Raw genomic sequence first — 11,618 nt, forward strand, 5'->3', positions numbered from 1 at the left:
TTTTCTTCTTTTCTTTTTTTCCTTTTTGCTTTTCAGTTTGTTTGTCCCTTGTCGAGGAGGTTCGAATTTCCGGGGCGAGGTGTGTGGAGGAAAGTCGGAGTGCTACCATTCTCCGGCTGTCAGGTACCATGATACTGGGCTGGGCGCAACGATACCTCAAGTGCCACTCCGCCGGAACTGGCATAGACTCAAGAAATCAGAATTCATAGCGAGTATGATGATTGCTCTTTATATAATTTATCTGCGGATATAATAAATAAAACTAACCCCCCGAATTCCGTCCCTTCGAAATGTACACAGTACCCTGAACCCCAGAACCAAAACCCAACGAACACAACCAACTCCAGCACGCCCAAAACCATGCATTAGATCAATTGTAACTCTACTAGACTGCAGTTCTAATAACGTGTTGACTGCCCTGTCCCATTGTTCGCTAATTGGCTGAACAATGGGTTGCTGCTATACAAGGAGGAGAGATCGGCAGGTAATGAGACTCCACCAGTCGGGTCAGGGAGTCCCTGTGCTTGTCGTTTCGCGGGTCGAGGAGGCGTATCCTCGTCATCACTGAGGGTAAGATCAATGACCGGCGGTGGCGGTCGTTTGTTGGTGGACGATCGTCCACTTCCCGGTGTGGGATGATGATCGCGACTGCTTGGCGTCCGTTGAAGTGCTGATGTTTCCGTGTCCGGCTCGGCTTTCAGAGCGGGTGAGTTCCCGGACGTGATCTCGATAAGATCATCGCTGTCGTTGGCACTTGCGGTTCCATTGGTTGCTGACGGAGGTTCCTTTCTATCCACGTGCCATTCTCCGTTTGGTTCGATGGTAACTTGTTCCACCGATGACGGTGTGGATCGAAGGACTTCGTCGACGTATCTAGCCAGGAGTCAGCGTGACATCTCAAACGCAGGTGGAAAAGAAAGCTTACTGGTCGATTTGTAGTGATTCAAAACTAGTCGACTTGTTGCACACAGGACAAGTCCACGTCGGTGCCTGCTCTTGTAACTGTAGAAATGACGAGGCATCGAAGCATTGATTATGTGTGCATAGCACAGATCGACATGGAACCTCGATGCGGAGAGTCGACAGCGGACACTTGAGTGACATGACGCTGGATGTCGCGACAATTTCCGCGTCTTCTGCCCTTGATCTCACTGGGAACTGTCAGCGCCGGACACGAGTCGGATATCATGACAGTCGTACTCTCGCGAATAACTTGCTCCTTGGAGATGGTACTTCGTTTCTTAAGCTCGTTGACCAGATCCTCCACGGGACGCTTCTTGACTAGATTGACGACGACATAATATTTCTCAACGATTTGTCAGCAGGAACACTTGAGAACCTCGAACAGGTCAGTACCTTTTGAGTCAGCGCATATGTCATAACGACACTGTTCGTGTATCCCGCTCTCTTCCGGATGTAATTTGTGATATCTGCGGGACGTGTCGTCCCTGGCCGGTTCTTCAATCCCCTGAGGTTGGCTCGGACCTCATCATAGTTGACCTTGAGTTCCACTTGATGTGGAAATGCGATATCTGATCTCGAGAACTGATTGAGACCAGTATCGGCAGCGCAGAAGACCATCACTCGCATATTGGGATCATTTTGCAACTGAGCCGCCACCGTGGGATTGAGACTGACCTTCAACTCTACTGAATCTCTGGTATGTTCGCGGACTGAAACAGGATCAGTAACGGCACGGATGTAGGTTTCTTCGAAACGGCCATGACTGCACCTTTGCATTCCATTGTCGGTGTGAGGGGCTCAATAATATCATAGAATGGACTCTCCTTGAACGTGAGTCGGCCTGAAGCTGCGGGTTAGTCCCAAAATTCAAAGCAACCACATGCCGGATCACGCCATGGCCGTACCAATAGAGAACGGTTGTGTTGGCACGGAGGGCTCTGGATGGTATCTGGTGGGCACGTCCGACGTAGGACTTGCTGTCAATGTCGGTGGCGTCACGAACTGCGTCCTCCTTGTCGACGTAGGCACGGCGGATTGCGCGTATAAAATGTTCATAACGACGCGATTAAACCGTTCTTCATCGTGTTGTTGCGCCAGTCTCTCGAGGTCTGTCAAGTTCTATTAAAATCTGCAAAAAAAGGGTCACTGTTTGGAGCCACATAAACACGTACGGTCGATAATCCGCAGCTGGAGAGAACTCTTTACCCCGGTTACTGGCAAGCCTTCCTTTCGAAGAACATTTTTCAACTGATTATTCGTCAGGGTCTTGACCGTCGCGATCGTGGACTGGAGCCTGTTCGTGTTCTCCATGGCTGCTGTGGACGTAGCCGGTGACGCAGTTGTTGGTGTTGGCCAGGGCTGACTTGTAGGTGTACGGTCGGAACGAAATATCTCTCAGAACGCGTCGACGAGGACCGTCACCACCAGATTTCCTCCCATGCCCCGGTTCAGCATCGTGTTTGCGGCCGTAGTCGAAGCATCTGAAGTCGAGGCCTCTGGATGACATAAGCGGCGATCCTCCTCCGTAGGCGACCGTGACTGGTTAACCCGAACTTTTTTTTTCTAATTTTCCTCCACACCCTAATGCGTTTGACAGGTCGGAATTTACCATATTGTCTTTACATTTCTGGCTCTGGTCATTTTGTTTGGCACAATACATACACACTTCTTCTCTTATCACGGGAATTAAATCCACACAATGGCCAAAAGCGCTCGTGCCTCAACTGTGAAGCGCAATCACGCCGCTCTACGAAGCGCTGTATACGCTCCTGATACAGACGCCAGGACAGCGCGATTGGCAGCCAAATTGCAAGAGTTAGCTTCCCAACCACGTCCTGAGCGTCCCCAAAACAATTCGATGGAAGTGGATGCCTCAGGGCCCAAGTCAAAGGGAAATGATTCGTCCGAAGATACAAGTGAGTATCTGTCTAGCGACCAACTTTGTGCGGGAACCAGAGTTGACGTAAATACAGAAATGGCCCTGGACAACGAGCCAACACCGTCGATTTCCTCCTCCAAGTCCAAGAAGAAGTCGCATCGCGTCCGGAAGCACAGCAACCGAAAGAACCGCTCGTCGATCGTCTTTCGGAAGCCCAAACACTTGGAATCCCGGAAGAAGTAACAATTAGCGCCCATTTCGCTCGATAAACCATGCGCTCATGAGCCTGTTTCTGCTCTGAATAAGCTGCGTCGCGCCCCAGGAGTCATTGCGACATGCTGAGGGGCTTCAGACGTAATGGCTCGCCGTGGTCTTCCACCATGCAGGCGCCCCTTCTTCTTGATCATACACGATGGCTATATCGCTGAATATTCCATCACGATCACAGGAACATTCAGGACATCGTGGCATATGTATGTAATTGGTCCTGACGAACCATGAAAAGTTTCTTTCGCCTGCTGGTGTGGACTTTTAAATAATGTCCGGCGCGAGCAAAAATGATTTGGAACACAATGAGCATACGTGCCACTGGTTATGTGCTATCATGTATATATACATTGATAATTGAATTACTTCTCACCAGAACTCCCTATTCAATACGAGTACACTACGAAGCCTCTTCTTGTCCTCGACTTTCAGAGCAGGGCTGTCTGGATCTCTGAGGCGGTAAAGGAAGTGGCTACCATTCATAAATCCGGCAGAACCCCAGACCGCCCTGATATCTTATCCAGATCTCATTCGGACAGCTTGTCAATCTCACTGCTTGAACCTTCATCTAGCAAGTCAACCGCCATGAGCAACATGGCAAAGTACTCAATTACGGTATTTGAGGCTTATTATCAAAGTACACTGGTGAACTACCAACGCCGCGAGACACAATGGCTACTCGGACATCGCGGTTTGCAATAATCTTCGCCAACGCGTTGATCCCTGTGGCTCTGCTCGTGTTTTGTTCGGGATACTTCCCATATAAACCGATCCTACCAGGGCTGGCGAACTATGAGGCGAACGATGGACGGCCCTTGGCGGTCTTTGATCGAGTTATCCTCATGGTGGTGGATGCGTTGCGCAGGTCAGAACGCGACATAGGCTCGCCCCGACAACTAAGTGCTGACGGAGGGTCGGCTTGTCTAGCGATTTTGTCTATTCGAATCACTCCGGATTTCAATTTACTCAGCAGTTAGTTCAATCGAGATATTTCTTCCATGTATAACGCATTGCTCTGACCATTGTATAATGTAGTCTAATTCGCTCCGGGACTGCCCTTCCCTTTACCGCTCATGCCAGTTCGCCGACGGTTACGATGCCTCGTGTGAAGGCCATAACGACAGGTTCCGTGCCATCTTTCTCAGATGTGATTCTGAACATTGCCGAGTCCGAGAGCATGTCAACCCTGACGCACCAGGATACGATTCTCGCGCAATTCAAGAGGGCTCTTCCGGGGAAGTTGCTGATGTACGGTGATGATACCTGGCTGACACTTTTCCCGGACACCTTTGACCGGGCAGATGGGACTACAAGCTTCTTTGTGTCGGTTAGTCGGCTTGTCCAACGTGGGTTTGCTTTCGCGACTGAATTCGATTTGCTAGGACTTTACCGAAGTAGACAACAATGTCACCCGCCATATTCCCACGGAGCTCGCTCGGGACGACTGGTCCGTCATGGTTCTCCATTATCTTGGTTTGGACCATATTGGTCACAAGTCCGGGCCGAAGAGGTGAGGATCGCAGAGCGGGGGAAGAATGGAATGAGGAACTGATCAGTCACACAAGTGCACATATGATCCCAAAACAGCGTGAGATGGATTCCGTTGTGGAGAGCATATACACCGCAATGGAAAAGAATGAGCATATGCATTCAACACTCCTCGTACTATGCGGGGATCATGGAATGAACGACGGAGGCAACCATGGCGGTTCCTCCGCTGGAGAGACGTCACCTGCTCTGACGTTCATCTCTCCAAAGTTGAAGGACAAGATCATGGCACGTTCCGAGCCTCCCGTACGATCGAACGAATTCCAATACTACAGCTCCGTTGAGCAGTCAGACATCACGCCAACACTTGCGGGACTTGTCGGAGTTCCAATTCCTCTGAATAGCTTGGGTGTTTTTATCCCAGATTTTTTGGATATGTGGGATTCAGGTATGTCACAGTCTTCTGCCTTGTTCGGCAAAGGATGCTCTGACTTGGCTCATCTAGACACGGATCGACTCAATATTCTACTGCAAAACGCACGGCAGATTCTACGAATTGTGCAGGCAACGTTCCCAAGGCATTCATTTGATCTTCAATCGACATCAACAGACTGTGGGAAAGAAGATCTGTCCGACGTCGAGCAATTACAATGCGACTGGCGGAATGCCATGGCCCTCGTCGAAGACGAGAACGCAGAACATGACAAGGTCGTGGCCGCCTTGTACAAGTTTCTGCGCAGGGCTCAAGATATTATGAGCGGAACGGCAGCGAACTACAAGGTGAACATGCTCATTACAGGCTCCATCCTTGCAGCGATTGCGGCGCTGACCGCGTTCGCTCTTGCATTCGAGTCACTCCGCTCCTCGGGTTTGACTGGCCTGTTCCTTAGCCTCGTGGTGCTCGGCAACGGAGCAATCATGTTTGCGAGTAGCTTCGTTGAAGAAGAACAACAATTTTGGTACTGGATCACGTCGGCATGGATGGCTTATGTGCACGTCAGACTGTAAGTTCCCCAGAAACTCTTGCTTGTGGGAATCCATATTCAGGATCATCTCCAGCGTCCGATCTCCGCTCGCATCGAAAACGCCGTACAAGACAGCAATCACCTCATTCGCCTTCGCTGTCGCAGCCAGACTCATTCGACGCTGGAATCAGACCGGCCAGAAATTCGCCGGCGCGCCAGACATTGCGGGGACTTTTCTACCACGCTACCCGCGACTTCTTTGGATTCTGATCTTAATCACGTATTTAGATTGTTTCCGAGGGATCGTTGCACGGCAGAGATCGCGGTTTGGGTCCGCTGCGCTAGCTGGTGCGTTCACCGCGCTTGCCGCGTGGACGACAATTTCGGGATTTGTTTTCAAGCTCGCATTTACGGCAGCGGATTCGCCGGAGCTATTGGATTCGAGAGTTCTACACTTTGCGGAAAGGTATTCTGGTGTTGTCGCGCTGGTTACGCAGGCGAGAATAGTGTTTGCCGGGATAATTGCGTTGGTTGCCATGTACATGTCTGCTGGTCGACGAGGGCAGGACTTGAGGCCAGAAATCGGTAAGAGACCATACAAGGCGATTTTATCTCATTGCTAATCCAGACTCTAGTGTTACCGACGCAAAAACTCATGCATGAGTGCTTAACCCTGTTTCTGATGACTCAATCTCGCGCAACAAATGTACCCCTATTCCTCTTCTTCCGTATTCAAGCATGGACGCTTTCAATGGCCCGGCTAGACTGCCTCGAGACTACAATCTCTTCGCTCATCCTCCAGCACATGTCATTCTTTGCCTTTGGCGGCTCAAACGCCATCTCCTCCATCGACCTCTCCAACGCCTACAACGGGGTGAGCAGCTACAATGTCGTCATTGTCGGCCTGCTCACGTTCCTTAGCAACTGGGCTGGCGCCATCTGGTGGGTGTCGGCGACGCGGCTCATCCCATGCCATCGACGTTGGACGGCGCAAGATGCAGCGCGTCGCGTGGTGTTTCTCACCCTCCACGTTGCGGTCGCCGTGCTCGCCGTGATGGTCGCCTGCACGATCCTCCGAACGCACCTGTTCGTGTGGACCGTGTTCTCGCCGAAGCTGCTGTACAGCATGGCGTGGGCGATTGCGAACCACGTCATTGTGAATGTGATCCTGGCGGATGGGTTGCCATGGGTTGGGTGACGATCATGTACATAGCGCTGTCCCCCAATTTCCAGTATATAGGAGCTTTTTTTGTCTTTTTTTATACCAGGTTATAGATGTGTCGCTGTCACCCCAAGGCATCGAACAACTCGTCAATGGCATTCTTCTTGGTCTTTTTCTTGGTCTTGTTCTTCTTTCGCGGTGGCGCCTCTTCCTTTGCAGAGGTATCCGCAGATTTCTCTCTGCTGGTGATACTCTCTGACGGCACCTTCTCGGATATGGCCGCTTTCTTCTCTTTCTCCTCAACCTTCTCCGGAAACACCGCATCACGGCCAACTACCTCCCCAAGATCTTCCTCCTCGGCTTTACGCGGAACTGGTCCTTCCAGTCGAGTAACATTATCTGCCTTTCGCTCCGTCGGCATCGACCGCGGCGCAATCGGCGCGATCAATCTCTGCAGTTGTGCTAACGTCGCAATTAATACCGTCCCGAGGGCGGCAAATTGGTTATCTGCGACAACCGTAGAAAATGCCCTTGATCAAAAAGAGTTAGCCATCATCCTTTGCTCGAGATTTGATGCCTGTGAGAAAAAGCATACAGGTAGCATCTCGGAATCACATGCTCGTTCAGATGAGCTGCTAGATTCTTAATAGTACCGGCGATCGCATCCCGGCGCTGCGGTTGCTGCTGCCGCTCCGCGGCGTTGAACAGCTTCAAAACGGTCCGCCGCAAAATCGAGAGCCATTTCCACCAGGCACATCTGCCATGTTGGTTCTTGTTGCGGTGGAAGGCAAGATGGAGGGTGGCGTAAATCTTTTGGAGCTGCGACGTATCTATTTCGGGAGCGTTTTTCATCACTTGGGTTTTCGTCATTTCTTTTTTGCGATTATTTCTTTGTTCATGTGTTGTGCAGTAGGCACTGAAAATTTTTGTTACGCGTGTGGGCAGTGAAGTTGGAGAGTGATGTTCCTCCTCCAGGGGTACAGTTTTCTGTCCTCCCGGCTCTCCCGCCCGGGTTCTCTCAGCATTGTGTTGCCCAAGGCCCTGTCCGAGTACAAATATCCTGGTCCCAGATCGGGACTAATTATCGCATATTGTATAAGTATCAAAGTTGTCAACCATTATCATTAAGCAATACGGTTTAGCTATCGATGCCAGCGACATGTGTCAGCAAGGCAAGACAGTCACGTTTTCATCAGCCCCAGACCGAGCAGCCTGATGGTCAATCCGAGGATGGCTCAGGAACCAGCGAGATTCCGTGCCTGCATTTCGAGACAGACCTCAGAACGTACAAGCTGCTCGAGGGCGAAAGTGGAAACACAATCGTCATGAGCTCTCTCGAGACCGCGAGATGAGCATCAAAATCGGAAGATAACTCAAAAGTCAAATCGCAAGAGAACTTGCTGATCAAAATCATCAAAATCACAAACAAAATTTCCACATAGCAAAACGAAGGCCTGCTGGGAAATGAGACCCGAGAAGGTCATCGAGTCGCCTCTCAAAGGACCCGACTTCAGTTATCCTGGTCTGTGATCAGTCGGCGTTCCCTCGGATACGATGACTTAGGCGTCGGGCTCTGCTGACTGGCAGAATTGTTACGATCAACCTGACACTCGCTGGGGGAACGCTGGTGACTCGCCGGCGCACGGCTGGCATTTGCCGCAGAGTGCCGACGCCGTTTTTCTTCACGACTCATGCGAGGGGCAAAGAGGCCTGAAGTTCAGATATCAGCTTTGCGAGTCGCTGGCAACCCTAGCATCGTTGAATACACATACCAACATGCTCAGCATTCTCTACGCTGCGACGCATGCGTGCCATGTTGTCGGGACCTGGGAACTCCTCTTCTGTTCCGGCAAGAGGTCCAGTGCCAGTGCGAAAGATCTGGCCATGAATCAGTCAGAATGTTGTGAAACTAGTCTAAGGAGCCAGCTGACCTTGGGCCGGAACATGGGATCTTCCAACATGACAGAACTGTTTCTGAACCTCGAGATGAGGCAGTCCTTGCCCTGGATGGCTTTCGGGACTTAGCGTGCAATATCGACAGCCTTTGAAACCTCAAACTTACTGGCGTACGAGATTTCCGCGACCTTGTCACTGTTGAAGCAGTTCCTTTATCGCACGTCAGCATCTGCTCAATATCGATATCAAGGCTAGCCGGAGTTGTACCAGGTCTTCCCGGCTCTAGCCTCGGCAAACTGAGATTCGGTTAGCAGACGATTTCGTTACAAGTAGTATTTAAAAAGCAGCTCACGTCAATGATGTCGATCGGCTGCAGAAGGTTAGCGACAGTTCAAGTCACAGTGGTCAGACACCTACATCCTCGAAATTGATGAAGGCATAGCCAACACTGCGCAACGTCAGTCTCAAGAATATGCATTGGAAACTCAATGAACGCACTTGCAGTTGTTCGCGAAGTCTTCCAATCGTGGTCAGTGGCCTCTTGCATCTGATGATAATGGGTTGAAGGGCATACCGATGCGAAGATACATGAAGTCGTATTTCGCAAAGCTCGTTTCATCAAGGATCGCTTTGAGCATGGTCTTGTCGTGTTCAGTTTTTGAGTCACCGTCACTTTACGGATAGGGCTCACTTGGTTGATCTTGTTGGGAATGTTGCGCAACATGATCTTGACAGAATCCATCAGCAACGACTCACACACCAGAGAAGGGATAGGATGCAAACCGTAGTGCGGACGTCCTGGCCACGACGGATGCGGTCGAGGTCAACATGGTTCTGCGACCGGAACTTGTCGTCCTTGTTCCGAGACCGATCATTCCTTTCAACCCGAGCGAGACTCCGGGGAGCACTGCTCAACACCCAGTCCGCAAGTTCGGCTCTCTCGCCCTTGGGAATCTTGGAACGGCCCGTCGGGCTGACCTCGAAGGCAGTCGAGGTAGAGCCAACATCGTCGGTGGTATTCTCCATCAACTGAATCAGAGAGCGGCAAGATGCTTCGACATCCGGGCGTCGCAACTTGACTTGAAAATGCCAACCCTTTCTTGTGCGTCAGTTCTTACCGTCTGAGGAGAGAAACATTTTCGGATGCATACCTCTACTCGATTGTTGTTCAGAGCCATTGCAGCGTTTTCAGCGTCCCTGACGTCGAAGTATTCGATGATGAATTCTCTCGAGCTGGCCATGTCGACCGGCAAGGGGTAGAAAACTTTGATGTCACCAATCTTCGACGTCACGAGCCTCACCGTGGTCATTGTTTCCGCATGATCGTGGTCATGCTCGTCGGTGATCTTCAGCTGAATCTGACCCTCAAAGTCCGACACTTGGTCCGGTTTGAAGCCCGTAGTCTGAGAGGCAAATTCACGCGCAGTCAATGGGACAATATGCCAGTTCTGATGCAGCACGCGAACTTTCTCTCGAGCCCGCGCCGCGTCCCGACTGTCACTGAACTGGACAAAGATCTTGCCGTCGGTCGGGAGCGCAGACAAGACCGGGCCCCTTAGGGATGCGAACTCGCGACGCTATGTATGTTAGACCATTCGCAGGCGAAAGCATGAAGGGTAGTTACATTGAAAAATATGGCAATTGCCACGGGCGGGAAGCCCCGAGGAATGTCCTCGATGGCAAACGCGCGACTACGACTCTCAAAGTCGGACTCCGAGGAGCAGAATGGGGGCAGGCTCATGCTTCCCTCATGGTCGGGAGCCCCAGGAGTGCTGAAACTCGTCGGAGTCCTTCCAACAATAGGATTGACTCTGGCATAAGGTTCAGACGTTGGAGTGGCCATGTTTGCCGGGAACCTGCCAGCCTGCGCAGGGCGGTTTGGAGTGACCGTCTCCGCCGAGTTACGGACTGGCAGTGGCGGCGGCTCCTGCAGACGAAATGTCTCGGCATTGCTCAAGCCGCTGGAACGGCGAGTATGAGGACTCGGTCCCAGGAAAGGATCACCGCCAGCGCTGCCACATAGTTAATCGCAAATGCCATACCCTACTTCTTCGGAGGGTTCCGTCTATCAATACTACTTACAGGCTCGAGATGCCGACATTGTGGCCGAGCTGCGAGACACGAAGTTCCTCCGGAGAGTACATCAGATGCTTCGTGTCGGGGGAGTTTTCGGGCATGGCGCCGTCCGTGGAGGTCGGGCTGCTGCCCAGCATGGGGAGATAGCGGTAATTGATCATGTTGGGCTTGCTGTCCGGTACAGGACAAGCTCAACTCGAGGGAAACTTGGTGAAATTATGAAGCGAATGAAGACGAGACTTGTCAAAGCAATGGCTGGATTGAATGCCCTCGAAAGTGGTGTTGAGAGGAAAAAAAGAAAGAGAAGGTGAGAGAAATTTAAAAAGCAGGAGGCAGGCTAGTGTGGAACACGCTCCTCATTATCATGCCAACAGTTGGACCTATGACCGTCTACGAACGTGTTTGCCAGCTGCAACGAAGGTGGAAATGTCTCACCACCTCAGACACTGCTTCACTTGCCTATGCCAACCGGCGTTTCATCTCATGGGATACCGTGTTTGTGATGGAGGGTGCACCACTAGCAACTCCAATCTTGAGGGCCGCTGCGAGGAGCACTGCCGGAGAGGGCTTTCTTTGAAAGAAGAAGAAGGAAACGAGCTCCTTCACGACCCGGCCGGGAGAAGGTTCTGGTCCAGTCTGGTCACGCAGGAGGTAGCTTTACTTCTGGCAGGAACGAGCTCCTGCTGACGTTCGTTCCTTCCTGAACAGAATGGCAACGAGCCATGTGGAAGGGGCGGACTGCTCCTGTACGACATAAACCAATACACGACTGGCGGAAAGTGGATGAGAGCAAATTCACAGATTCCCGTTTCTGGCGAGGCTGGGAGAGCAAGACGAAGATTACAAAGAGTCTAGACTAGCAGGCAAACTACACAGCACGGCATAGCAAAATCTGGAGTGAATAGCGCCCTCAGAATGCGCC

The 11,618-nt window shown here is 51.4% G+C and overlaps 5 protein-coding genes across 5 annotated transcripts; 2 read left to right on the forward strand and 3 right to left on the reverse strand.

The window, feature by feature from the left end:
- Positions 1-398: 398 nt before the first annotated feature.
- Positions 399-2,274, reverse strand: VTN49DRAFT_3725 (uncharacterized protein; the record flags this gene model as incomplete). Its single annotated transcript, XM_069411592.1, has 7 exons — positions 399-873; positions 926-1,151; positions 1,201-1,306; positions 1,357-1,673; positions 1,733-1,804; positions 1,869-2,072; positions 2,136-2,274. The coding sequence occupies 7 exons, from the start codon at positions 2,272-2,274 to the stop codon at positions 399-401; spliced, it is 1,539 nt and encodes a 512-aa protein (XP_069268195.1).
- A 388-nt stretch (positions 2,275-2,662) lies between these two features.
- VTN49DRAFT_3726 (uncharacterized protein) lies at positions 2,663-3,085 on the forward strand (the record flags this gene model as incomplete). Its single annotated transcript, XM_069411593.1, has 2 exons — positions 2,663-2,879; positions 2,937-3,085. 2 exons carry the CDS (start codon positions 2,663-2,665, stop codon positions 3,083-3,085), a joined length of 366 nt encoding a protein of 121 aa, XP_069268196.1.
- Positions 3,086-3,780: 695 nt separating this feature from the next.
- VTN49DRAFT_3727 (uncharacterized protein) lies at positions 3,781-6,760 on the forward strand (the record flags this gene model as incomplete). Its single annotated transcript, XM_069411594.1, has 8 exons — positions 3,781-3,974; positions 4,037-4,081; positions 4,145-4,436; positions 4,492-4,619; positions 4,675-5,045; positions 5,103-5,601; positions 5,657-6,147; positions 6,198-6,760. 8 exons carry the CDS (start codon positions 3,781-3,783, stop codon positions 6,758-6,760), a joined length of 2,583 nt encoding a protein of 860 aa, XP_069268197.1.
- An 88-nt stretch (positions 6,761-6,848) lies between these two features.
- VTN49DRAFT_3728 (uncharacterized protein) lies at positions 6,849-7,594 on the reverse strand (the record flags this gene model as incomplete). The annotated part of the gene is made up of 2 exons (XM_069411595.1): positions 6,849-7,254; positions 7,320-7,594. 2 exons carry the CDS (start codon positions 7,592-7,594, stop codon positions 6,849-6,851), a joined length of 681 nt encoding a protein of 226 aa, XP_069268198.1.
- Positions 7,595-8,234: 640 nt separating this feature from the next.
- VTN49DRAFT_3729 (uncharacterized protein) lies at positions 8,235-10,857 on the reverse strand (the record flags this gene model as incomplete). The annotated part of the gene is made up of 14 exons (XM_069411596.1): positions 8,235-8,434; positions 8,497-8,602; positions 8,656-8,735; positions 8,787-8,830; positions 8,888-8,916; positions 8,973-8,990; positions 9,038-9,068; positions 9,119-9,137; positions 9,195-9,261; positions 9,312-9,347; positions 9,404-9,715; positions 9,772-10,197; positions 10,245-10,632; positions 10,703-10,857. 14 exons carry the CDS (start codon positions 10,855-10,857, stop codon positions 8,235-8,237), a joined length of 1,911 nt encoding a protein of 636 aa, XP_069268199.1.
- Positions 10,858-11,618: the final 761 nt, after the last annotated feature.

This window comes from Thermomyces lanuginosus (genome assembly GCF_041956635.1).
Source record: "Thermomyces lanuginosus strain ATCC 200065 unplaced genomic scaffold VTN49scaffold_29, whole genome shotgun sequence".
Taxonomy (NCBI): Eukaryota; Fungi; Ascomycota; class Eurotiomycetes; order Eurotiales; family Trichocomaceae; genus Thermomyces; species Thermomyces lanuginosus.